Consider the following 27,386-nt stretch of genomic DNA (forward strand, 5'->3'; position numbering starts at 1 on the left):
TGACCTCAGAAGACCTCAAAATTCGTCTGTTGCCTATAGGAAACCCCAAAAGTTCTTCTGCTGTTCAAAGAAAACCTCAAAAGGTCTTCTGCTACCCTTGATGTCTTCTGATGACCTCAGAAGACCCCAGGAGGCCTTCTTCTGTCTATAAAAGATCTCAAAATGTCATCTCTTGTGCGGTTTCCCATATTTTCAGACCTGTTTTCCCCTTCTTCGACCTTGACTTCCCTTAAAAACAAAAAAACTTCCGTCGACACGATCCTAAAAGTATTTTTGTTGTCGTAAGAAGACTCAAAATGTTATCTCTTATCGATAACATATCTCAAAAGGTCCTCTGTTGTATAAAGATTACCTCACGAAGTATCATTTTTTACCTAAGAAGACCCTAAAAGGTCGCCTGTTGTCCTAGAAAGAGCTCAAGAGGTATTCTGTTATCCAGGGAAGAACCCATTAAGTGTTTTTTTTTTCTAAAGAATATCTAAAGAGGTACTCTGCTGAACATAGAAATCTGTAAAAGGTCCTCTGATATCCAGAGAAGGCCTTAAAAGGTCTTACGCTGTCCTAAGAATACCAACAGAGGTTTTATGTTGTTCTTAGCAGACCCCATTGAAGATATTAAGAAATCTTCTGTTGACCTCAGAAGACCACAAGAGATCTTTTGGTGATCTCACAAGACCCCAAAAGGTCTTCTGCTGTCCATAAGAGGTCTTCTGGTGACCACGGAAGACCCCATTAGGTCTTTTTGGTGATCTCAGAAGACCCCAAGAGGCCTTCTTCTGTCTGTAGAAGATCTCAAAATGTCATCTCTTTTGCGGTTTCCCATATTTTCAGACCTGTTTTCCCCTTCTCCGACCTTGACTTCCCTTAAAAAAAAAAACTTTCGTCCACACGCAACATTTTTTTAATTAAAAACACATTTTTATTAAAACACATAAAATTATTATCAATATATTAAAAAACATAATTATATAATAAAAATATAATTTTTTTCTAACCCCAATCGTCGTCGTCCCGCTCCTCCTCCCTTGACTTCATTTCCGAAGACCATCTAAGTTTGGTTTGTCGGTGAAGGTGATTTCAGCTGTGGATGCAGCACTTTGATATTCGATAAGTACAACATTATTAACGCCCACTTTAAGTACTTCAGATGGCACATACAGGGTAACCTGAGGTCCAACCATGGGCCAATAGCGACCCAAGTTTTCACCATTTACAAAAACAATGCCTTTACTCCACCCCGTTGTATCCAAATATGTGTCGGCGGTGTGTAAGTCTTTGATCTCAAAAGAACCATAGAATATTGTGGGACCATCGTCCAACATTTTAAACGAGTCGATTTCGTTCAAACGGGATCCCTCCTTTTGTATGAGCCGCTCAATGTCTTCATAGGATTCCAGCGGAAATTTGGTAATATTCCAATTGGTCAGCACTTTCTTATCGAATGCCACATCACCAATTATGCCCTTGGCATCTGTGGTGGGCCCATAGTTGATACGTCCTTGATTTTCCACAAGTATTTGTAACGTTTTGCCCGATCTCAGGGGTATGGGCAGATCATAAATTGCTGACTCCCTCGACAATATGCCCACAAAATCATTTTCCACATAAATCAAGGCACGATCGCGCAAACCGGGAATGTGCAATACACCCGGATCATGTCTGGTATTGGGTAAGAGGGTTTCATATAATACCAGACCGGAGAATTGACCCAAGGCCTCAAAGGTTTTGGGTTTATTTGATATTATCACCCCCGTGGCCAATTGTTGGCGTCCAGCCTTTGATAGCAGTGAGCAACAGGTCTGTAGTTTTATGGTGCCATAATGCTTCTTGGGAACTGGATCGGGTACGGAAATATTTGGCATGGGTAAATAACGGGAAATAATTTCACGCAGAGCATAATATTTAGATGTGGGATCACCGGCCTCGGTCATGGGTGCATCATAATCATAGGAGGTAATATCGGCCATATAACGTCCAGGGCCGCCATCATTGGCCCCAGCGGTGAAACCAAAATTGGTGCCGCCATAAAACATGTAGAAGTTGACACTGGCTCCATCATTTAACATTTCCCTGGAAAGTTAAAACAAATTAATAATTGAAAAGAATTTGAATTCTCCCTAAAAAACTTACACAAAAGTATTTGTAATCGATTTGGTATTGACCCGGGCCATACTCTCACCCCAGTGAGTCAACCAACCAGGATAATATTCAGCATTTACCAATGGTCCTCGCGGTTGCACCCTCCTCAATTTATTCCATAAATCTGTTAAATTATTTGTGGCACCAAAATCCATGGCCGATACCACACCATCTATGTGGCCACAATGCAGCACACTGGGTCCATCATTTGTAAACAGCACCGCATTATCCTTGACATGACCCAATGTTTCATCACGCAACCAGGCCCGATATTTCTTATCACATGCATAATACGAACCATATTCATTTTCCACCTGCACCATTATTATTGGTCCACCATTGCCATACAGATAGGTGTCCATTTTTGCAAAAAGCTGCGAATACCAAATGCGAACTTCGTAGAGATAATCTGAAAAGTGAAAAAGAGAGCTATTAGAACAAGGATTTAGAAAGGTATCGTTCACGAACGAACTAGTCAAACTGTCCATAGAAGACCTCAAAGGCCACATGTTGTTCCTACAATATCCTATGAGGTTTTTTGGTGTCCTAAGAAGACTCAAATGTTATCTCTTATCGATAGCATATCTTAAAAGGTCCTCTTTTGTACAAAGATTACCTCACGATGTCTTCTTTTTTTTACCTAAGAAGACACTAAGAGGTCGCCTGTTGTCCTAGGAAGAGCTCAATAGGTATTCTGTTATCCAGGGAAGAAACTATTAAATCTTTTTCCTAAAGAATATCTAAAGAGGTACTCTGCTGAACTTAGAAAACTGCAAAAGGTCTTCTGATGTCCATAGAGGGCCTTAAAAGGTCTTACGCTGTCCTATGAATCCCACCAGAGGTTTTATGTTGTTCTTAGCAGACCCCATGGAGTCTTCTACTGTCCATAGAAGACTTCAAAAGGTCATCTTTGTCCTTAGAAGACTCAAAAGGTCTACTAGTGACCTAAGAACACACCAAAAAATTTTCTTCTGCCCACAGAAGAATATTCTGCTGTCCATAGAAGACCTTAAGAGGTATTCTGGTGACCTCAGAATACCACAATAGGTGTTCTACTGTCCATAGAAGACTTCAGCTGTCCATAAAAGACCTGAAAAGGTTTTTTTTTTTGGTCCTAAGAGATCTTCTGTTATTGTTGTTTGGGGAATTCAGAAGACCCAAGAGGACCTCTACTGCCCCTGGGAGACATCAAAAGGTATTCTGCTGTCCACAGGAGACCCCTTGAGGTATTCTGCTGTCCATATAAGACCTCAGAAGGTCTTCTGGTGTCTTCAATAGAAGACATTAAACATCTCCTGGTGATCTTAGTAGACCCCCAAAGGTATTCTGATGTCTTCAGAAGATCTTAAGAGAAGTTTTCTGTTGTCTAAGAAGTCATCAAATGGTCTGCCTCGGAAGACCTTCTAAGTCTTCTGATCACCTCAAAAGAACGCAAGAGGTCTTCAGCTGTCCATAGAAGACCTCAAAAGGTATTGTATTGTTCTTGTGAGAAGACAGAAGACAGAAGGCACCAAGAGGATCCCTACTGTCAATGAAGGACCTGAAGAGGTCTTCTGCTGACCTCAAAGAACACCAAGAGGAATTCTACTGTCCATTGATGACCTGAAGAGGTATTCTGCTGACCCTAGAAGTCTTCCACTGACCATTAGAGTTGGGCAATCTTGTTCCCGGAGCGGATCGATCTTTCTAGTTCCTTTTCCAAAAAGGAACTAGTTCCATAGTTCCAAATAGTTCCGAGACCGATATAGTTCAACGAATCTTTCTCTTTCATCGTTCTTTTCGTTCCAAGTAGTTCCGAGACCGAAGTAGTTCCTTTTCCAAAGAGGAACTAGTTCCTTACTATAGTTCCATAGTTCCAAATAGTTTCGAGACCAAGTTCAACGAATCTTTCTCTTAAATAGTTCCTTTTCCAAAAATGGTATGGTATTCTGTTGTTCTTAGAAGACCTTGAGAGGCTACTATAGGCCTTCCGTTGGTCTTAGAAGACTTTAATATGTTTTCTGGTGACCTCCTAAGACCACAAGAGGTCTCCTGCTGTCCATAGACCTCCTTGCAAGGTTTTCTATTGTCCTAAAAAGACTTCAAGATACATCCTGCTATCCATAGAAGAATCTAAGCGGTCTTCTGGTGACTTCAGAACACCTTAATAGGACTTCTGCTGACGTCACCAGACCCCAAGAGGTCTTCTGCTGTGTATAGGTCTTCTGGTGATCCCAAGAAGCCTTCTGTTGTCTATAGAAGATTTCAAAGAGTCTTCTTTTGTTCTTAGAGGACTTTAATTGGTTTTCTGTGTCCTCGGAAGACCCTAAGAGTTCTCCTATTATCTATAGAAGACCTCAACAGGTCTTCTGTTCTTCTTAGAAGACTTCAAAAGGTCTTCTGTTGTTTTTAGAAGACTTAAAATGGTGACCTCGGAAGACCCTTAGATGTCTCCAGCTGTCCACAGAAGTCCTAAGAAGATCTTATGAAGTTTTCTGTTGTCCTAAGAAGTCCAATATAAGTCTTTTGGTGACTTCAGAAGATCCTAAAAAGTTCTTCTGATGACTTCAGAAGACCCTAAGAGGTCTTCCGCTGACGTCATAAGACCCCAAGTAGTCTCCTGCTATCCACAGACCTCCTCAAAGGTTTTCTATTGTTCTTAAAATACTCCTAAGAAGACTTCAAAATGTCTTCTGTTGTTTTTAGACGACTTTAATTGGTGACCTCGGAAGACCCTGAGAGGTCTCCAGCTGTCCACAGAAGTCCTAAGAAGATCTTATAAAGTTTTCTGTTGTCCTAAGAAGGTCAATATAAGTCTTTTGGTGACTTCAGAAGATCCTAAAAGTTCTTCTGATGACTTCAGAAGACCCTAAGAGGTCTTCCGCTGACATCATAAGGCCCCCCAGGTGGTCTCCTGCTGTCCACAGACCTCCTCAAAGATTTTATATTGTTCTAAAAATACTCCAAGATATATCCTGTTTTCTATAGAAGACCCTAAGAGATCTTCCGGTGACTTCAGAAGACCTTCATAGGACATCTGCTGACGTCATAAGACCTCAAAATTTCTTCTGTTGTCATTAGAACACTTCAAAAGGTCTTCTGTTGTTTTTAGAAGACTTTAATAAGTTCTCTGGTGACCTCAGAAGATTCCAAGAGGGCTTCTGCTGTCCATAGAACTCCTCAAAAGACCCTAGAAGTCTTCTACTGACCATGGAAGACCCCAAACGGGTTTCTGCAGTCCATAGAAGATGAAAATGTCTTCTTCTGTCCATGGATGACTTGAACAGGTCTTCTGTTGACCTCAGAAAAACTCAAGAGGCATTCTACAGTCCAGAGAAGACATCAAAAAGTGTTTACAAGTCTGACAAGTCTACTGCCTATAGAAGAAATGGTATTCTGTTGCCCTTAGAAGACCTTAAGAGGCTACTATAGGGCTTCCGTTGGTCTTAGTAGACCTTAATATGTTTTATGGTGACCTCCCAAGAAATCAAAACGTCTCCTGCTGTTCTTAGACCTCCTCAAAGGTTTATCTTGTCCTAAAAAGACTTCTAGATATATCCTGCTATCTATAGAAGACCCTAAAAGATTTTCTGGTGTCTTCAGAAGACCTTAATAGGAATTGTGCTGACGTTATAAGACCCCAAGAGGTCTTCTGGTGACGTCAGAAGATCATAAGAGGTCTTCAGGTGATCTCATGTAACCTTAAGAAGCCCTATAGATCTTCTGTTGTTCTTAAGAGACTTTATTAGGTTTTTTGGTGACCTCGGATGACCCCAAGAGGCCTCCCGCTGCCCACAGCGAAGATGTCTTTAAGGTCGAAGATGTCTTTAAGGTCTTAGGATATAGCCCTTAGAAGACATTAAGAGGCTACTATAGGGCTAATATGTTTTATGGTGACCTCCCAAGACCTCAAGACTTCTACAGCTGTTCATAGATCTCCTCAAAGGTTTTCTGTTGTCCTAAAAAGACTTCGAGATATATCCTGCTATCTATAGAAGACCCTAAGAGGTCTTCTGGTGTCTTCAGAAGACCTTAATAAGAATTCTGCTGACGTCATAAGACCTTAGGAGGACTTCTGGTGACGTCAGAAGATTATAAGATGTATTCTGGTGATCTCATGTGACCTTAAGAGGCCCTATAGGTCTTCTGTTGTTTTTTATTAAGTTTTTTTTTTTTGACCTTGGAAGAACCCAAGAGGTTTCCTGCTGTCCATAGAATTCCCTAGGAGGTCTCATACTGTCCATAGAAGTCCTCAAAGCATCTACTGTTTTCCTAAAAAGACTCCAATAAATATCTTACTGTGCATAGGATAACCTAAGGAGCCATCTAATGACGTTAGAAGACCATAAAAGATCTGCTAGTACCCTCAGAAGACCTTAAGAGGTCTTCTGTTGTCTATAGCAGACATCAAAAGGTCTTCTGTTGTCCATAGAAGACTTTAAAAGATGTATTGTCTATAGAAGAGTTGAAGAGTATATGCCAAACTTACTTATATCCGAAGTTCTTAATTTTATATTGGGATATTTTGATAACAACCAATACGGCAGGCCGCCCTGAAAATAAAAAAAAATAAAATTTTTAATGGGCGGATATCTATATTAGCGAATTAGGGAACAAACTTTTTTATTTAAGTGTTCAATTGAACAACCCGATTCCACACCTTCGCATGCAGCAACCATTCACAAATAAATCATACTTACAAAATCTCTTTCGGCACAAATATATGGCCCCGGTCTTAAGATGACCAACAAATCCTCATCTATGGCATATTTAATGAAACGCTCCAAATTGGCAATGCCATCCCAGACATAGACACCATCTTTGGGATTATGTAAAGACCATTCCACATAGCTGCAAACAAAAGAAAATCAAATGAATTGCTGGTTGGCTCATTGTCAAAAGGAGTTACAAATATTAGTGGATAAGTGACACATAATTAAAGGTAAACAAAGGAGAACACGAACATATACACAACCACCCACAATAACATACAAGTTAAGCCTACAATTAAATCTAGGATATAGCCTACATATGTTTGTAAACTAGGGAAGTGGTGGGTGTCCACATGGTACTACCGTTCATTTGCTACCGATGCTAAGAAAAAATTCTTTAAAAATCCACGCCTAAAGCCTCTGTTGATGCTAAGAAAAAATTCTTTAAAAATCCACGCCTAAAGCCTCTGTTGATGCTAAGAAAAAATTCTTTAAAAATCCACGCCTAAAGCCTCTGTTGATGCTAAGAAAAAATTCTTTAAAAATCCACGCCTAAAGCCTCTGTTGATGCTAAGAAAAAATTCTTTAAAAATCCACGCCTAAAGCCTCTGTTGATGCTAAGAAAAAATTCTTTAAAAATCCACGCCTAAAGCCTCTGTTGATGCTAAGAAAAAATTCTTTAAAAATCCACGCCTAAAGCCTCTGTTGATGCTAAGAAAAAATTCTTTAAAAATCCACGCCTAAAGCCTCTGTTGATGCTAAGAAAAAATTCTTTAAAAATCCACGCCTAAAGCCTCTGTTGATGCTAAGAAAAAATTCTTTAAAAATCCACGCCTAAAGCCTCTGTTGATGCTAAGAAAAAATTCTTTAAAAATCCACGCCTAAAGCCTCTGTTGATGCTAAGAAAAAATTCTTTAAAAATCCACGCCTAAAGCCTCTGTTGATGCTAAGAAAAAATTCTTTAAAAATCCACGCCTAAAGCCTCTGTTGATGCTAAGAAAAAATTCTTTAAAAATCCACGCCTAAAGCCTCTGTTGATGCTAAGAAAAAATTCTTTAAAAATCCACGCCTAAAGCCTCTGTTGATGCTAAGAAAAAATTCTTTAAAAATCCACGCCTAAAGCCTCTGTTGATGCTAAGAAAAAATTCTTTAAAAATCCACGCCTAAAGCCTCTGTTGATGCTAAGAAAAAATTCTTTAAAAATCCACGCCTAAAGCCTCTGTTGATGCTAAGAAAAAATTCTTTAAAAATCCACGCCTAAAGCCTCTGTTGATGCTAAGAAAAAATTCTTTAAAAATCCACGCCTAAAGCCTCTGTTGATGCTAAGAAAAAATTCTTTAAAAATCCACGCCTAAAGCCTCTGTTGATGCTAAGAAAAAATTCTTTAAAAATCCACGCCTAAAGCCTCTGTTGATGCTAAGAAAAAATTCTTTAAAAATCCACGCCTAAAGCCTCTGTTGATGCTAAGAAAAAATTCTTTAAAAATCCACGCCTAAAGCCTCTGTTGATGCTAAGAAAAAATTCTTTAAAAATCCACGCCTAAAGCCTCTGTTGATGCTAAGAAAAAATTCTTTAAAAATCCACGCCTAAAGCCTCTGTTGATGCTAAGAAAAAATTCTTTAAAAATCCACGCCTAAAGCCTCTGTTGATGCTAAGAAAAAATTCTTTAAAAATCCACGCCTAAAGCCTCTGTTGATGCTAAGAAAAAATTCTTTAAAAATCCACGCCTAAAGCCTCTGTTGATGCTAAGAAAAAATTCTTTAAAAATCCACGCCTAAAGCCTCTGTTGATGCTAAGAAAAAATTCTTTAAAAATCCACGCCTAAAGCCTCTGTTGATGCTAAGAAAAAATTCTTTAAAAATCCACGCCTAAAGCCTCTGTTGATGCTAAGAAAAAATTCTTTAAAAATCCACGCCTAAAGCCTCTGCTGATGCTAAGAAAAAATTCTTTAAAAATCCACGCCTAAAGCCTCTGTTGATGCTAAGAAAAAATTCTTTAAAAATCCACGCCTAAAGCCTCTGTTGATGCTAAGAAAAAATTCTTTAAAAATCCACGCCTAAAGCCTCTGTTGATGCTAAGAAAAAATTCTTTAAAAATCCACGCCTAAAGCCTCTGTTGATGCTAAGAAAAAATTCTTTAAAAATCCACGCCTAAAGCCTCTGTTGATGCTAAGAAAAAATTCTTTAAAAATCCACGCCTAAAGCCTCTGTTGATGCTAAGAAAAAATTCTTTAAAAATCCACGCCTAAAGCCTCTGTTGATGCTAAGAAAAAATTCTTTAAAAATCCACGCCTAAAGCCTCGGTTGATGCTAAGAAAAAATTCTTTAAAAATCCACGCCTAAAGCCTCTGTTGATGCTAAGAAAAAATTCTTTAAAAATCCACGCCTAAAGCCTCTGTTGATGCTAAGAAAAAATTCTTTAAAAATCCACGCCTAAAGCCTCGGTTGATGCTAAGAAAAAATTCTTTAAAAATCCACGCCTAAAGCCTCTGTTGATGCTAAGAAAAAATTCTTTAAAAATCCACGCCTAAAGCCTCTGTTGATGCTAAGAAAAAATTCTTTAAAAATCCACGCCTAAAGCCTCTGTTGATGCTAAGAAAAAATTCTTTAAAAATCCACGCCTAAAGCCTCTGTTGATGCTAAGAAAAAATTCTTTAAAAATCCACGCCTAAAGCCTCTGTTGATGCTAAGAAAAATTCTTTAAAAATCCACGCCTAAAGCCTCTGTGGTTGCTAAGACAAAATTCTTTAAAAATCCACGCCTAAAGCCTCTGTGGTTGCTAAGACAAAATTCTTTAAAAATCCACGCCTAAAGCCTCTGTGGTTGCTAAGACAAAATTCTTTAAAAATCCACGCCTAAAGCCTCTGTGGTTGCTAAGACAAAATTCTTTAAAAATCCACGCCTAAAGCCTCTGTGGTTGCTAAGACAAAATTCTTTAAAAATCCACGCCAAAAGCCTCTGCTGATGCTAAGAAAAAATTCTTTAAAAATCCACGCCTAAAGCCTCTGTGGTTGCTAAGACAAAATTCTTTAAAAATCCACGCCTAAAGCCTCTGTTGATGCTAAGAAAAAATTCTTTAAAAATCCACGCCTAAAGCCTCTGTTGATGCTAAGAAAAAATTCTTTAAAAATCCACGCCTAAAGCCTCTGTTGATGCTAAGAAAAAATTCTTTAAAAATCCACGCCTAAAGCCTCTGTTGATGCTAAGAAAAAATTCTTTAAAAATCCACGCCTAAAGCCTCTGTTGATGCTAAGAAAAAATTCTTTAAAAATCCACGCCTAAAGCCTCTGTTGATGCTAAGAAAAAATTCTTTAAAAATCCACGCCTAAAGCCTCTGTTGATGCTAAGAAAAAATTCTTTAAAAATCCACGCCTAAAGCCTCTGTTGATGCTAAGAAAAAATTCTTTAAAAATCCACGCCTAAAGCCTCTGTTGATGCTAAGAAAAAATTCTTTAAAAATCCACGCCTAAAGCCTCTGTTGATGCTAAGAAAAAATTCTTTAAAAATCCACGCCTAAAGCCTCTGTTGATGCTAAGAAAAAATTCTTTAAAAATCCACGCCTAAAGCCTCTGTTGATGCTAAGAAAAAATTCTTTAAAAATCCACGCCTAAAGCCTCTGTTGATGCTAAGAAAAAATTCTTTAAAAATCCACGCCTAAAGCCTCTGTTGATGCTAAGAAAAAATTCTTTAAAAATCCACGCCTAAAGCCTCTGTTGATGCTAAGAAAAAATTCTTTAAAAATCCACGCCTAAAGCCTCTGTTGATGCTAAGAAAAAATTCTTTAAAAATCCACGCCTAAAGCCTCTGTTGATGCTAAGAAAAAATTCTTTAAAAATCCACGCCTAAAGCCTCTGTTGATGCTAAGAAAAAATTCTTTAAAAATCCACGCCTAAAGCCTCTGTTGATGCTAAGAAAAAATTCTTTAAAAATCCACGCCTAAAGCCTCTGTTGATGCTAAGAAAAAATTCTTTAAAAATCCACGCCTAAAGCCTCTGTTGATGCTAAGAAAAAATTCTTTAAAAATCCACGCCTAAAGCCTCTGTTGATGCTAAGAAAAAATTCTTTAAAAATCCACGCCTAAAGCCTCTGTTGATGCTAAGAAAAAATTCTTTAAAAATCCACGCCTAAAGCCTCTGTTGATGCTAAGAAAAATTCTTTAAAAATCCACGCCTAAAGCCTCTGTGGTTGCTAAGACAAAATTCTTTAAAAATCCACGCCTAAAGCCTCTGTGGTTGCTAAGACAAAATTCTTTAAAAATCCACGCCTAAAGCCTCTGTGGTTGCTAAGACAAAATTCTTTAAAAATCCACGCCTAAAGCCTCTGTGGTTGCTAAGACAAAATTCTTTAAAAATCCACGCCTAAAGCCTCTGTGGTTGCTAAGACAAAATTCTTTAAAAATCCACGCCAAAAGCCTCTGCTGATGCTAAGAAAAAATTCTTTAAAAATCCACGCCTAAAGCCTCTGTGGTTGCTAAGACAAAATTCTTTAAAAATCCACGCCTAAAGCCTCTGTTGATGCTAAGACAAAATTCTTTAAAAATCCACGCCTAAAGCCTCTGTGGTTGCTAAGACAAAATTCTTTAAAAATCCACGCCTAAAGCCTCTGTGGTTGCTAAGACAAAATTCTTTAAAAATCCACGCCTAAAGCCTCTGTTGATGCTAAGAAAAAATTCTTTAAAAATCCACGCCTAAAGCCTCTGTTGATGCTAAGAAAAAATTCTTTAAAAATCCACGCCTAAAGCCTCTGTTGATGCTAAGAAAAAATTCTTTAAAAATCCACGCCTAAAGCCTCTGTTGATGCTAAGAAAAAATTCTTTAAAAATCCACGCCTAAAGCCTCTGTTGATGCTAAGAAAAAATTCTTTAAAAATCCACGCCCTAAAGCCTCTGTTGATGCTAAGAAAAAAATCTTTAAAAATCCACGCCTAAAGCCTCTGTTGATGCTAAGAAAAAATTCTTTAAAAATCCACGCCTAAAGCCTCTGTTGATGCTAAGAAAAAATTCTTTAAAAATCCACGCCTAAAGCCTCTGTGGTTGCTAAGACAAAATTCTTAAAAATCCACGCCTAAAGCCTCTGTGGTTGCTAAGACAAAATTCTTTAAAAATCCACGCCTAAAGCCTCTGTGGTTGCTAAGACAAAATTCTTTAAAAATCCACGCCTAAAGCCTCTGTTGATGCTAAGAAAAAATTCTTTAAAAATCCACGCCAAAAGCCTCTGCTGATGCTAAGAAAAAATTCTTTAAAAATCCACGCCTAAAGCCTCTGTGGTTGCTAAGACAAAATTCTTTAAAAATCCACGCCTAAAGCCTCTGTTGATGCTAAGAAAAAATTCTTTAAAAATCCACGCCTAAAGCCTCTGTGGTTGATAAGAAAAAATTCTTTAAAAATCCACGCCTAAAGCCTCTGTGGTTGCTAAGACAAAATTCTTTAAAAATCCACGCCTAAAGCCTCTGTTGATGCTAAGAAAAAATACTTTAAAAATCCACGCCTAAAGCCTCTGTGATTGCTAAGACACAATTCTTAAAAATCCACGCCTAAAGCCTCTGTGGTTGCTAAGACACAATTCTTAAAAATCCACGCCTAAAGCCTCTGTGGTTGCTAAGACAAAATTCTTAAAAATCCACGCCTAAAGCCTCTGTGGTTGCTAAGACAAAATTCTTAAAAATCCACGCCTAAAGCCTCTGTGGTTGCTAAGACAAAATTCTTAAAAATCCACGCCTGAAGCCTCTGTGGTTGCTAAGACAAAATTCTTTAAAAATCCACGCCTAAAGCCTCTGTGGTTGCTAAGAAAAAATTCTTTAAAAATCCACGCCTAAAGCCTCTGTGGTTGCTAAGAAAAAATTCTTTAAAAATCCACGCCTAAAGCCTCTGTGGTTGCTAAGACAAAATTCTTTAAAAATCCACGCCTAAAGCCTCTGTGGTTGCTAAGACAAAATTCTTTAAAAATCCACGCCTAAAGCCTCTGTTGATGCTAAGAAAAAATTCTTTAAAAATCCACGCCTGAAGCCTCTGTGGTTGCTAAGACAAAATTCTTAAAAATCCACGCCTAAAGCCTCTGTGGTTGCTAAGACCAAATTCTTTAAAAATCCACGCCTAAAGCCTCTGTGGTTGCTAAGACAAAATTCTTTAAAAATCCACGCCTAAATTAAATTCTTTAAAAATCCTCTGTTGATGCTAAGAAAAAATTCTTTAAAAATCCACGCATAAAGCCTCTGTTGATGCTAAGAAAAAATTCTTTAAAAATCCACGCCCTAAAGCCTCTGTTGATGCTAAGAAAAAAATCTTTAAAAATCCACGCCTAAAGCCTCTGTTGATGCTAAGAAAAAATTCTTTAAAAATCCACGCCTAAAGCCTCTGTTGATGCTAAGAAAAAATTCTTTAAAAATCCACGCCTAAAGCCTCTGTGGTTGCTAAGACAAAATTCTTAAAAATCCACGCCTAAAGCCTCTGTGGTTGCTAAGACAAAATTCTTTAAAAATCCACGCCTAAAGCCTCTGTGGTTGCTAAGACAAAATTCTTTAAAAATCCACGCCTAAAGCCTCTGTTGATGCTAAGAAAAAATTCTTTAAAAATCCACGCCAAAAGCCTCTGCTGATGCTAAGAAAAAATTCTTTAAAAATCCACGCCTAAAGCCTCTGTGGTTGCTAAGACAAAATTCTTTAAAAATCCACGCCTAAAGCCTCTGTTGATGCTAAGAAAAAATTCTTTAAAAATCCACGCCTAAAGCCTCTGTGGTTGATAAGAAAAAATTCTTTAAAAATCCACGCCTAAAGCCTCTGTGGTTGCTAAGACAAAATTCTTTAAAAATCCACGCCTAAAGCCTCTGTTGATGCTAAGAAAAAATACTTTAAAAATCCACGCCTAAAGCCTCTGTTGATGCTAAGAAAAAATTCTTTAAAAATCCACGCCTAAAGCCTCTGTTGATGCTAAGAAAAAATTCTTTAAAAATCCACGCCTAAAGCCTCTGTTGATGCTAAGAAAAAATTCTTTAAAAATCCACGCCTAAAGCCTCTGTTGATGCTAAGAAAAAATTCTTTAAAAATCCACGCCTAAAGCCTCTGTTGATGCTAAGAAAAATTCTTTAAAAATCCACGCCTAAAGCCTCTGTTGATGCTAAGACAAAATTCTTTAAAAATCCACGCCCTAAAGCCTCTGTTGATGCTAAGAAAAAATTCTTTAAAAATCCACGCCCTAAAGCCTCTGTTGATGCTAAGAAAAAATTCTTTAAAAATCCACGCCTAAAGCCTCTGTTGATGCTAAGAAAAAATTCTTTAAAAATCCACGCCCTAAAGCCTCTGTTGATGCTAAGAAAAAATTCTTTAAAAATCCACGCCTAAAGCCTCTGTGGTTGCTAAGACAAAATTCCTTAAAAATCCACGCCTAAAGCCTCTGTGGTTGCTAAGACAAAATTCTTTAAAAATCCACGCCTAAAGCCTCTGTGGTTGCTAAGACAAAATTCTTTAAAAATCCACGCCTAAAGCCTCTGTGGTTGCTAAGACAAAATTCTTTAAAAATCCACGCCTAAAGCCTCTGTGGTTGCTAAGACAAAATTCTTTAAAAATCTACGCCCAAAAACCTCTGTTGATGCTAAGAAAAAATTCTTTAAAAATCCACGCCTAAAGCCTCTGTTGATGCTAAGAAAAAAATTCTTTAAAAATCCATGCTAAAAAATTCTTCAAAAAATCCAGATGTTATGGACTGCTGTTTGCTTTTCTAGTACCCTTTCCAAGTGGCCACTTGTTTACATGTGTATTTTGTATGTGCATATATATGTCTCTTTTTCCTCCCCCACTTCTAAAAGGATTACTTTGTCTTTTAAGCCCTTGAACTTACGTTGTGACGGCATTTAAACCAGCTGCACGCATTGTACGCAATTTCCTTTGCCACGTATCCGGATGAGAGCGGAAATAATGAAATGAACCGGCAATGAAACGGAAGGGTTTGCCATCTTTTAGAAAACGATCATTGGCCCAGTCCACTTCGAAAGTGCGTTTAGCTGCCACCTCATTGTGTAGCAGTATCAATGCAACGGCAATCAATACGCCTAACCTCCAACCAGGTGCCAGGTGCGAATGCATTTTAATCCACTTTGGTATCCTGAAAGAAATAACACAACGTGTGGGAAACGTTAATAAGTTGTCACGAGAAATTCCGATATTACACACTTGGCTGATAAGTCACAACTAAAATAAATTGCAAAAATGTTGCCTATTTTTATACAAAGAAAGAACAAATGAAAATATATTTAACCTGCGGTCGCTGAGTAATATTTATGCTTGGCGCTCATTTATGCAGAGTCAAAGAAATTCTGTTTTTTTCTGAAATGCGGATACGGAAGTTGGAAACAAACAATAATCTGTCCATTTCTGTCTGTCTATCGTTTCAAAAGAAAAGTGTTCACTTTGATATGTCCATAAATTGTGACTTCTTTATGTAGCCAGCCGACCGAAATTGTCGTGGCTTTTTTCGGTTTGGAAATTCTTTTCTTAGAGCTTTTGTGTGAGCTGTTCTGTTCTGTTTGTGTGCGGTGCGGTTTTTGTTTATCACATCAATTTAAACAATTTAAAAACAAATTCTAACACTTATTCTCGTGTCGCGTTTGTAGATCGGATTATTTCAATTGCTTAGAATCCGCACAATTAAATTGACAGACAGACAAGCGTTGCGAGTGTGCGGGTATAAAGCGCAGCCTATCATCATCGTCATACAATGGTGGGTAAACAATGCTGATTATGGGTTGCCGGCTTTGCAATATGTCAAGTTCATGACCAATTGTCAAAACACATGAATGAATTATATATAGAATGTGCGACACAGTGGGTGAAACATTCCAAAACGTTTGAAGGTCTACTGGCGCTTGAATATTTTTCTTTTAAAAATCCACGTTCGTTGGTCTGTTGGTGCTTTTAAAATCCACATTCGGAGGACTGTTGGTTCTTGAAAAAATCCACGTTCGGAGGAATGTTGGTGCTTGAAAAATATTCTTTTAAAAATCCACGTTCGGAGGACTGTTGGTTCTTGAAAAAATCCACGTTCGGAGGAATGTTGGTGCTTGAAAAATATTCTTTTAAAAATCCACGTTCGCAGATCTGCTTGAAAAATATTCTTTTAAAAATTTACTTTCGAAGGTTCTCTTATTCTTTTAAAAATCCACGTTTAGAGGTCTGTTGGAGCTTGAAAAATATTCTTTTAAAAATCCACGTTTGGAGGTATGTTGGAGCTTGAAAAATATTCTTTTAAAAATCCAAATTCGGAGGTCTTTCGGTACTTAAAAATATTCTCCAAAAAGTCACGTTCGGAGGTCTGTTGGGGATTGTAAAATATTCTTTTAAAAATCCACGTTTGGAGGTCTGTTGGTGCTTGAAAAATATTCTTTTAAAAATCCACGTTCGTAAGTCTGTTGGTGCTTAAAAAAATATTCTTTTAAAAATCCACGTTCGTAGGTCTGTTGGTGCTTAAAAAAATATTCTTTTAAAAATCAAAGTTTGGAGGTCTGTTGGTGCTTGAAAAATATTCTTTTAAAAATCCACGTTTGGAGGTCTGTTGGTGCTTGAAAACTATTCTTTTAAAAATCCACGTTTGGAGGTCTGTTGGTGCTTGAAAAATATTCTTTTAAAAATCCACGTTTGGAGGTCTGTTGGTGCTTGAAAAATATTCTTTTAAAAATCCACGTTTGGAGGTCTGTTGGTGCTTGAAAAATATTCTTTTAAAAATCCACGTTCGTAGGTCTGTTGGTGCTTAAAAAAATATTCTTTTAAAAATCCACGTTTGGAGGTCTGTTGGTGCTTGAAAAATATTCTTTTAAAAATCCACGTTTGGAGGTCTGTTGGTGCTTGAAAAATATTCTTTTAAAAATCCACGTTCTGAGGTCTGTTGGTGCTTGAAAAATATTCTTTTAAAAATCCACGTTTGGAGGTCTGTTGGTGCTTGAAAAATATTCTTTTAAAAATCCACGTTCTGAGGTCTGTTGGTGCTTGAAAAATATTCTTTTAAAAATCCACGTTTGGAGGTCTGTTGGTGCTTGAAAAATATTCTTTTAAAAATCCACGTTCTGAGGTCTGTGGGTGCTTGAAAAATATTCTTTTAAAAATCCACGTTTGGAGGTCTGTTGGTGCTTGAAAAATATTCCTTTAAAAATCCACGTTTGGAGGTCTTTTGTGCTTGAAAAATATTCTTTTAAAAATCCACGTTTGGAGGTCTGTTGGTGCTTGAAAAATATTCTTTTAAAAATCCACGTTCAGAGGTCAGCTGGTGCTTGAAAAATATTCTTTTAAAAATCCACGTTCGAAGGTCTCTTAGTTGCTTGAAAAATATTCTTTTAAAACTCCACTTTCGGAGGCTGTTGGTTGCTTGAAGAATGTTCTTTTAAAAATCCACGTTCGGAGGGCTGTTGGTGCTTGAAAAATCCACGTTCGGAGGTCTGTTGGGGATGGTAAAATATTCTTTTGAAAAATCCACGTTCGGAGGTCTCTTGGGGCGTGAAAAATATTCTTTAAAAATCTACTTTCTGAGGGCTGTTGGTGCTTGAAAAATCCACGTTCGGAGGTCTGTTGGGGATGGTAAAATATTCTTTTGAAAAATCCACGTTCGGAGGTCTGTTGGGGCGTGAAAAATATTCTTTAAAAATCTACTTTCTGAGGTCTGTTGGTGCTAGACAAATATTCTTTTAAAAACCCACGTTCAGAGGTCTGTTGGGGCTTGAAAAATATTCTTGTAAAAATCCACGTTCAGAGATCCGCAGGTGCTTGAAAAAATATTCTTTAAAAATCCACATTGGGAGGTCTGTTGGTGCTGGTGCTTGAAAAAAATCTCTTTATAATTCACGTTCGGTGGTCTATGGGTGCTTGAAAAATATTCCACGTTAGGAGGTCTGTTGGTGCTTGAAAAAATATAATTTTAAAAATCTACGTTCAGAGTTCTTTTGGAGCTTGAAAAATATCCTTTTAAAAATCCACGTTGGAAGTTCTGTTGGTGCTTGAAAAAAATATTCTTTTAAAAATATTCGTTGTACGAACTCGTCATTAAACAGAATTGGACAGGTTTCATTTCCATTTGGAGTCTATGATTTCATTAATTATAGACACCGAAAAAAAATAATTAACCACAAATTATTTATCAGTTTTTGTGCACACTCATGAGCGAATCGAAAGAAATGGGTTTGATAAAAAAAGTCAAAAATTCTTTGACCTAAATCGGTAAAATAATTCACGAATTAAATGGGTAATTAAAATAGATATTCCGCTAAACACCCGGAGTGTGTCAAATGCAACAAAAAAATGCCAAAAATTAAAATTGGGACACAGTAGGTGATTCCTAAAATCATTGTTTTTTTTTTTTGTGTTCTTCTTTTCTTGCTCAGCAGGTGGGCAAGAAAAGAGGTGGTTGGTGTTTTAGAACAAAATTATCGTATATGAAGCGATTGTTCGTCCACAAGCTGAGATTGTGTTCTAATTTTTTGTTAACATTAAAACTTTTTTTCGATCACACACTCAAAGCTAAATTTTTAAAAACATTTTTGAATTGAAAACACGCAGAGAAAAAATATCTTACGCTTTTAGATCCGTACGGTTCAGATAGCAAACACTTAAAAAATTGCGCTGGAACCCATAACTTTTTTTGTCACCTACGAAAATTTAGTTTCACCACTCCTGTTAGGTTTTTTGTTTAGTCATGAGCTGAGCGTAATTAGTTGTCGGTAAGGACAAATAAACTGCAGGTCTTTGTAAATAAATGTCTGAGAAAAAATCAATTAAAAACTTCTGGCCAACACGCATCAGCAATCAAGATCTTTTGCAGGGATGCAACATGCTTCCCATAGACATTGAAATCAGACGAAGGAAATGGAAATGGATAGGCCACATTCTCAGACAAGAGGACACTAACATCGCCAAAGCTGGCTTTCAATGGAATCCACAGGGACATAGAAGCAGTGGACGACCAAAGATTACCTGGCGAAGATCAGTAGAAGAAGAATTTAGACGCAAAGGTCTCACGTGGCTACAGCTCAGACCCTTGGTATGGTACAAGACAGGAGAAGGTTTTGTCGATAATTTGTAAATAAATTGTTAGTTAAGTGATGTTGCTAGAAACTCCCTTCGGAGTGATAAACTTATCTTATTTATTATGTATGTAAGTGAAACAACTAAAATAAAAAAAAACTTCAAACTCACAGCCTCATGTCTAGCTTCAAGGAGGCTATAATACAGAGCAAGAACTTCATATGTTGTTATATGTATATGTTTGCCTTTTCTCCGCATGTCCTGTAAGGTGATAAAGCCAGATTTGTAATTTTCAAGTACATCCGCCTGTGATAGACTGCACACCCAAGGCAGGAGTCAACTATAAGGCGGTTCATTCGACTTTACATTCCGTTTAGTTAGATTAACCCACAATAACTTAACCCATGACTTCTTAGGTGAACGTGATATTGAGTGTTCAGAGAGAACCAATGACACGCACTGTCAACCCAGGGATCATAGGCACTCGGACATTTAAACAAAAACTATTTCCCACAAACATCCTTTTAAGGAGAAAGGGAAAGACTTCTTCCATTACAGTAAGAGCAAAATAACTTATGAATTGAGTATCTGGTTTGGAAAAAAAATTAGCAAATCGCAAAGTTATAGTTCCCGAAGCTATATATGTAATAGCTACTTCAGGTACTGAAACTGTTGGATGAGCCGGTTGAGTTCAGTAGCTCACCAAAGTTCTAAACCTGTCGCTAGCCACCCACATCTTGCCCGAAGTCTGGAGAATAGGCTGGAAGGCCCGACTACTGAAACCTGGCAAGGATGTGAGCAAATGTGACACGTACATACCGATTTCAATTTTGTTGACCGTAGCAAAGACTCTGGCGGCTTTACTCCTCCCCAGCGTCAGAAATAAATATTCAGTTTCCAATCATGCATCATCATGGTTTCCGTAAGCAGCACCATAATAAACAGCGCTATACGCCATCTCCACACTTATTAGTCGAGTATTCAACCAGAACAAGCCGTGCGAGAAGACAGTATTGGTGGTGCTCGACTTATAAAAAGCCTATGATACTCTCAGACACTCCACGCTGTTTGAGGAAACTGAGCAGACTACACTCCGATCAAGTGTAAAATGTTGGATAATCAATAAAATGCGTGGACGCCAGTTGTATGCGAAATTCAGTGACATGAATACCCAGACCCGTAGATTGGGACAGGAAGTTCCCCAAGGTGAGGTGATATCTCCGGAACTTTTTAATCTTTACATCTCCTGTATTCCACCCCCTCCAGGTGAAAGGCTGAACTCATATTTGACTGATCTTACCACCTTTTTTCGTGAGAGGAATATGCAAATATCCGCAACTAAATCTATAGCCACTCTGTTCACCACATGGACTGCGGCGGTGAGCACTAAGAAGAATGTCATGATTGATGGAAGCAGAATTCCGTCTACTAACTGCCTCAAGATTCTTGAGCTAGCATTCGACAGCATGTTCATGTTGTTCGCGCATGCCTAAGCTATCTGCAACAAGTTGAGATATAGGAACAAGTTCCTCAGGTCCCTAGCCGCCTGTACTTGGTGTACAGATAAAAAAAAACCTTGTTGACCACATATAACGCGATATGATCTGTGCTAAGCTATGAGGAGCCAGAATGATCGGCGAATAAAAGTGCACCGTCATGGAAAAATGTTCAAATCTGTTAGAATGTAGCCTGAGAAATGTAACAGGGTGCATGTCTTCAGTAGATCATGGCATGCTTTCGTTGTAGTACTTGCAGTGAGAGCCATCCTAATAACCATATGGTGGATAGGACCCCTCTACCCAGGCATATCAGAAGGGATTTTCATGATGTAGAAGAGAAGTTTAATGTTACAAGTGAAAGCTCTGAATTAGCATATCAGGAAGGTTTGAAAAAAATTCACACAGATTCAGTAGCAGATGCCATAAACAACCTGTCTAGCATGCGGAAGAGGACCGCACGACACACTGCACCTTTTTAACTGCCCTGTTAAACCTACTTAGGTAATTCCGTTAGCTTTGTGGTTACAACCCATCGAAACAGTTACATTCCTGGAACTGTAGATTGACCCAGAGTTAGATTAAGCAGGAAACGAACTTACAAAACATATAATAAAAACACTGTTACAACAACTACAACAAAACTTTTCGCTAATATGGTGTTCACAATAACTCCCGAATTCAGTAACCGATTTGGTCCATGCTTTCACATCGTAATATTTCTACGAGACATAGATCAGGTTCAAATATGGACTATATCGGTCCACTCCTTCGTGTACTTCCAACACAAAATCTTGGAAAAGTTCAGTTAAAGTTTGTTTTTATACCCTCAGCATTTATGCTAACGAGGGTATATACACTTTCCTACAGGCAAAATGTGCTTTATCGAAATAATGATTTTAGACCCCCAAATATGTTTGGACGAAATCCGTTTCATACAATTTGGAGTTGATTTAGGTATGTCCGTCCGTCTGTCTGTCTGGCTGGACCGCACGATAACTCTCGAACGGATCAACCGATTCGGTCCAAAATTTGGCTTTCGTAATGTTTTGTCTAAACTTAGTTTAAGTTCGATGATGTGTTAAATAGGTCCACTCCTTCCTGTACCTCACCCACAAAAGTTCGAACATGTTTGGAAAATTTGTGCCCACGATAACTGTTGAAGGGAGTAATCGTTTTGGTCCATACTTTGCACATCGTGAAATTTATACCAGGCTTATATGAAGGAAGTTGGACATCGGTAAGCTGCAATCACAACATATAGCCACAGCATATTCCACTCAACTAGCCCAACTGCTTAATCAAAACACTCCTCGTCCCGATAACATATCAGGACAATGGTAAAACATTGCCCACTTCATGCAAACAGCCGCAAAATCAGTACTTGGATACCAGAGACCTCCACCAAGAAATCCATGGTATGACCAGGAGTGTCGTGCTGCTACCGAAGAGAAAAATGCGGCATATAGGGCTACTTTACAATCAGTAGCAACGCGTAGCGCACGAGAGAGGTAACGGGAGAAAAGGAGAGAGGAGAAACGTCTTTTCCGCAGGAAAAAGACAGATATGGGAAAGCGGGAGTGTGAACAAATCGAGATGTACAGGAGACAGAATGAAGTCCGAAAATACTACCAAAGAGTGAAACATCAAACTGATGGCTTTGGTACTGGCACATCCTCCTGTAGAGACCAGCAAGGTAATCTGGTAACTGATACAGATAGTGTGCTAAGGATATGGAAAGAGCATTTTTCCAAACTGTTGGTATCCAATAGTAGCGTAGTCGACGAAGATACCACAGATTCAATCCTAGAAGATGGTATTGAATGTATACCACCCGGCCAAGATGAGGTAAAGACAGCAATAAACCGGCTGAAGAATTATAAGGCAGCAGGAACTGATGGCCTACCAGCCGAGCTGTTTAAAACCGGAGTCGACACGCTGATAAGGTGTATGCATCAGCTAGTTAGCTCCATCTGGCAGGAAGAACGCGTACCCGACGATTGGATCCTGAGCATCCTGTGTCCCGTCCATAAGAAAAGAAATAAGACTTTATGCTCCAACTATAGGGGCATAAGTCTTCTCCCTATCGCCTACAAGATAGTGTCAAGGATATTGTGCGAACGACTAAAGCCCATGGTCAACGAAATAATTGGACCACACCAATGCGGCTTTAGACCTGGCAAGTCCACCATTGACCAGATATTTACCCTGCGGCAAATCCTGGAGAAGACCCAAGATATACAGATCGACACCTACCACCTTTTTGTCGATTATAAAGCAGCCTTCGACAGCCCGCTACGTTCAAAGATATTCCAAGCCATTCGGCTTTGTAAAATGACTCTAATTGACACAAGATGTTCAGTTAAAATAGGAAAGAACCTCTCCGAAGAGTTTTGTACCAAAAGAGGAGGCGATACGCTGATAAGGTGTATGCATCAGCTGGTTACCTTCATCTGGCAGGAATAACGCGTACCCGTCGATTGGAACCTGAGCATCCTGTGTCCCGTCCATAAGAATAGAAATAAGACTTTATGCTATAACTATAGGGGCATAAGTCTTCTCCCTATTGCCTACAAGATAGTGTCAGGGATATTGTGCGAACGACTAAAGCCCATGGTCAACGAGATTTGGATCAACGAAAATTGGACCACACCAATGCGGCTTTAGACCTGCAAGTCCACCATTGACCAGATATTTACCCTGCGGCAAATCCTGGAGAAGACCCAAGAGATGCAGATCGACACCTACCACCTTTTTGTCGATTATAAAGCAGCCTTCGACAGCCCGCTTCGTTCAAAGGTATTCCAAGCCATTCGGCTTTGTAAAATGACTCTAACTGACACAAGATCTTCAGTTAAAATAGGAAAGAATCTCTCCGAAGAGTTTTGTACCCAAAAGAGGTTTCAGGCAAGGAGACAGCCTTTCGTGTGATCTTTTTAACATCCTGCTAGAAAAGGTTATTCGAGGGGCAAACGTCGAAAGAAGTGGCACAATCTACACCAATAGCCACATGTTACTGGCTTTTGCTGATGATATAGACATCATGGGACGATCAGTAAAAGAAGTAACCGATACCTTTATGAAAGTCGAAGAAGAATCTGCTAATGTGGGTCTGGCGGTAAACGGCGAGAAGACCAAACTGATGGTGTCGACGCGAAATGCGTCCATTGAGCTCGGACCAGCTGTTGAAGTTGGTTCCTATAATTTTGAGGTAGTAAAAGACTTCGTATACCTCGGCACCGCCGTAAACACAACAGTAGTGAAATTAAAAGAAGAATTGTATTGGCCAACAGATGCTACTTTGGCTTAAGTAAGCACTTCAAAAACAAAGCCACAACTCGTCAAACAAAGATAACGCTTTACAAAACACTGATACTACCCGTGCTGATGTATCATTCCGAAGCCTGGGTACTTGCGCAAGCAGATAAGGCAGTGCTTGGCGTGTTTGAGAGAAAAATTCTTAGAAAGATCTAAGGACAAATCTGCGTTGATGGTGAATATCGACGTCGTATGAACCACGACATCAATATAGTTAAACGTATCGAGATGCAGCGATTGCGTTGGCTAGGCCATACAATAAGAATGAGAGATGATGAACGCGCTAAAAAGGCGTATAAATTGGAGCCACATGGCAGTGCACGCAGAATTGGCAGGCCAAAGAATATATGGCGCAAACAAGTGGATGAAGAGATGACAAGGCGCGGTATTCCAAAAAGCGAAGCACGAAACAGAGAGAATTGGAGATCTTTTCTTAGTTCGGTCTATGGAACAAATGTTCTGTATTGGGCCAGCTAAGTAAGTAAGTAATATGAGGTTCTAATATGGACTCAATCGGTCTACTCCTTCGGGTACCTCCCACACAAAATTTAGGAAAAGTTCAGTTTAGGACCTGCTCTCGAATCCCTTTGCATTTTGTTGTAGCAACTTGTATTCACTGCCCCCCATGCGACGGTATAAGTTTCATCAGGGGCAAGACAATACTTCCTGAGAAATTAGCCTGAAAGATGCAAAAAACCCCTACGACACCGTGAGTAGTGGTTGGAGCGCAAGTTAATTCTCGAAAAGGGATCTGCCGATTCGGTCCAAAATTGGGCCTTCGTAATATTTTGCCCAAAATTAGTTTAAGTTCCAAGATAAGCCATATCGGTCCACTCCTTTAGGTACCTACCCCACAAAAGTTCTAAAATGTATCGGTCCACTACTTGGGGTACCACCCACACAAATGTTCAACATTTTTGTTAAAAGGTCTGTTCGAGGACCCCTTGGAAATTTTTGCCAAAGGTACTTCTAGTGTCCCTGTTTACAGCCATAATATATTTTTCGTGGGTCGAAATTATACGATGACCAACTGAGATGACTGGAGGGCGCAATATTTATAGAGAGAAATGACTACCAAAATAAGACCCACTACCTAAATGGACTATGTCGGTCTATTCCTTTAGGTACGTCACCCGCAAAAATTTTTAGATTTAATCCAAATCCATATTTTTGCCGGCAAGTTCATACGCTCAAAATTCAGAAAACCCCCGAAATACATACGTTCTATTTTTTTTTTTTTTTTTTGAAAAAGAAGTGTTTCAATTCACTCAGGCTGAGGGACCCTCAGACCCTCTCAAAATGAAGCTACAATACCGCTAAACAGAGATGTAAAGATATTTTCTTACAAATTAAGGGGCCAAAATTAAACCATTAATCAGGCGATATCTCGGAAACTTTACCTATGGTTAAAATTTCCTTTTGGGTTCTTAGTAAACTCACTAAGGGCTTTCTTCTCCACAAGGAATTTTCCACCCACTGACTTTAAGTCCCATTTTGTAGCACAGTGTCATTTATCGATATTTTCCGAAAAATGTGCACCTTCTCGAGGCCATAACTACCTGAAGGAGCGTTCCAATGCTTTTGTGCTAGGTGTTCTTAACTATTTTTTTGGCTACAATTGTTGTCTTTGTGTTGGATCGAAAATCTCAGTGGTTTGGTTGTTATATGCCAAAATATCCAAAAATCCTTGAAAAAAAAACTTCAAGTCAAAATCCGGGCTCGATTTTCACCGCAGACATATGGTCTAGTTGACTTTTTTGCTCAGTACAATCCCAAGAATCAGAAACTCGAGGCACCCGTGATGGTGTTCAAATCGCCCCACTCTACTGAGGGTATATCTCTGTCGGCAAAGCCGCCTGATACTTTTTTACTTGTTTTAAGAAGACTTTCATATCTTCCATAAAGAAATCTCATAGCCTTTCCGATTATTTTTTTTTCCTTAACTCATTGATGCTTTTAATAATAATATTTTTTATAATATAAAGAAAAAAGTTGGTTTCACTATTTGCATAACGAACTGAGTGCAATTGCAGGCTTATTATTTTTCAAACTCACCAGCACCGTAGAGTTCGTGACAATCACTTTCTTTTAATCTTGTCAATGTAATGGCACCGCAACCTGTTGTTGTCTACTTTAGATTATCAAGGAAATAGCACGTATCTCCACAACTCCAAATTCGGCTTTGAAATTCCAAATAAGGCAAATGACACAGAATATGGAAAATAAAAGTAAACGTTGACGAATTTTTTAAAAGAATCGTATTTCAGTCAATTAATCCATTAAACACTTGGTCACTTAAAACAAATTTCCCTTTCAAAATTCAGTTAAAACACGAATTCACTCATAACAAAACCTTCCCTTTCTTTATAACGATAAAATTTGTTTAAAGGGGGTTATTGGGATGAATATGAAAAATAGTTCAGAACAATAGTTTCAAACTATCACAATTGTCGTTTAACTGGATAGAAGTGGCTTTATTTTCTTTTTATTTGCAGCTTGTATCTATCGTTGCACTGCAACCCGTTTCTTTCTTTGCCAGCCAAAGCCCGGTAATTGTTTATTTGCAAGACGAAGAACGTGTCTATTTAGAACCACAAGAACAATAAAAAAAAAACAAACCGAATGCCTTGAAACTCTGTGTAATACCGCAGAAAAACAAAAAACTCGATACAAGAACCGTACGATCGGACAGTTCGATCGTAACTGCGGTTAAATTCATAAAAATGTTTACATTTTACCGGCGCTTCATAGTCTCAACCCGATTTGATGGACAGAAATTTGAGAACATGCCACCATGGCTTTAATTATACAAACAGAGACAATAACAACAACAAGAATAATGTCAGCAAAAACAACAAACTGTAAATTTACTTCTCATACAATTTCCAAACTTAAATATGGTGCTCTGGGGTTCTGTCTTACACTAAGTAATAGAAGTTTGCGCTTAGGTTTTAAGTGACGTTTTGCTTTGTTTGTTTGGGATGGATGTTAGTTGTTGTTTTGTTGATAAGTTGTGACGGGAATTTATTAGATAATATTTTGGTTTCACTTTCAATATTTGTTATATTTGTAATCTTACACATCTGTTTTATTGTTTGCCAGGTGGAAATGACATGCAGTCCATAGACTGTGTTTAGAAGTTTACTTCACAAATCATCATTTATTTGTCGACTTTTATGGTACTCTTATGAACCTCTATACTAACAACCTAACGTTCTTCTTGACATTTTACGTACATACATACATATGTTCCCACAAACATCCCCCAAGGAACAAGGAAGACTTCACTCATATCATGGAGTTTACCCCAATTCATATTTGCTCAATGATATGGAACCAATTTCATATCAGCAAGGCCTCTTGAAGAGAGGAAATGTCGCCCACACTACAGCGGGGTTTTTTTTGGCAGCGTTGAAAATGTGATGTCGCCTGGCCTGGAAATCTTACCCGGTCAGTGTGTAGTGTGTGTTACCATAACACCATGGTGGCGCCCAATGTTTTATATCCTATTTTAAAACGAGAAAAATATGTCTCGTTGTAGCTAAATTATTAGATCCCACATATGTTATAAACAAATGCATCCCCTCGATAGGGGTAACCGATTTGATATATGTACACACAATACAGAGATTAACTATATTGGCTCACGGCTTTGGTTATCTCCCCAACAAAAGTTCATACATTATTGATTAATGGAAGTTTTAGGGCTGTTCAGAATTCTTTGAAATTTTCACGGAAGATAGCCA

General features: G+C 38.4%; 2 protein-coding genes across 13 annotated transcripts in view; one reads left to right on the forward strand and one right to left on the reverse strand.

Annotated features, from left to right (window-relative positions):
• Positions 1–27,386, forward strand: part of Tk (Tachykinin) — a 118,221-nt gene that overhangs the window by 38,618 nt on the left and 52,217 nt on the right. The window lies entirely within an intron of this gene.
• Positions 897–26,354, reverse strand: Ect3 (Ectoderm-expressed 3). 4 transcript variants are annotated; one of them, XM_073974703.1, is made up of 7 exons: positions 26,260–26,311; positions 25,696–25,820; positions 14,661–14,924; positions 6,819–6,969; positions 6,608–6,671; positions 2,131–2,548; positions 897–2,070 (listed from the first exon to the last, which is right to left on the reverse strand). In XM_073974703.1, exons 3-7 carry the CDS (start codon positions 14,903–14,905, stop codon positions 1,032–1,034), a joined length of 1,917 nt encoding a protein of 638 aa, XP_073830804.1. In that variant the 5' UTR covers positions 14,906–14,924; positions 25,696–25,820; positions 26,260–26,311; the 3' UTR covers positions 897–1,031. The 4 variants fall into 4 exon arrangements, with proteins under 4 accessions (XP_073830804.1, XP_073830813.1, XP_073830796.1 ...); XM_073974712.1 differs by lacking the exon at positions 25,696–25,820 and having other exon boundaries at positions 26,260–26,354; XM_073974695.1 differs by having other exon boundaries at positions 25,696–26,347.

Source organism: Musca autumnalis, unplaced genomic scaffold, assembly GCF_047663935.1.
Source record: "Musca autumnalis isolate F117 unplaced genomic scaffold, ASM4766393v1 scaffold_1, whole genome shotgun sequence".
Taxonomy (NCBI): Eukaryota; Metazoa; Arthropoda; class Insecta; order Diptera; family Muscidae; genus Musca; species Musca autumnalis.

Coding starts and splice junctions, on each gene's coding strand:
- Ect3 (XM_073974712.1), bottom strand. CDS start 14,905: ATGCATTCGCACCTGGCACCTGGTTGGAGGTTAGGCGTATTGATTGCC. Junction 6,672..6,818: donor TTTGTGCCGAAAGAGATTTT/GTAAGTATGATT, acceptor TTTTATTTTCAG/GGCGGCCTGCCGTATTGGTT. Junction 2,549..6,607: donor ATTAAGAACTTCGGATATAA/GTAAGTTTGGCA, acceptor TTCACTTTTCAG/ATTATCTCTACGAAGTTCGC.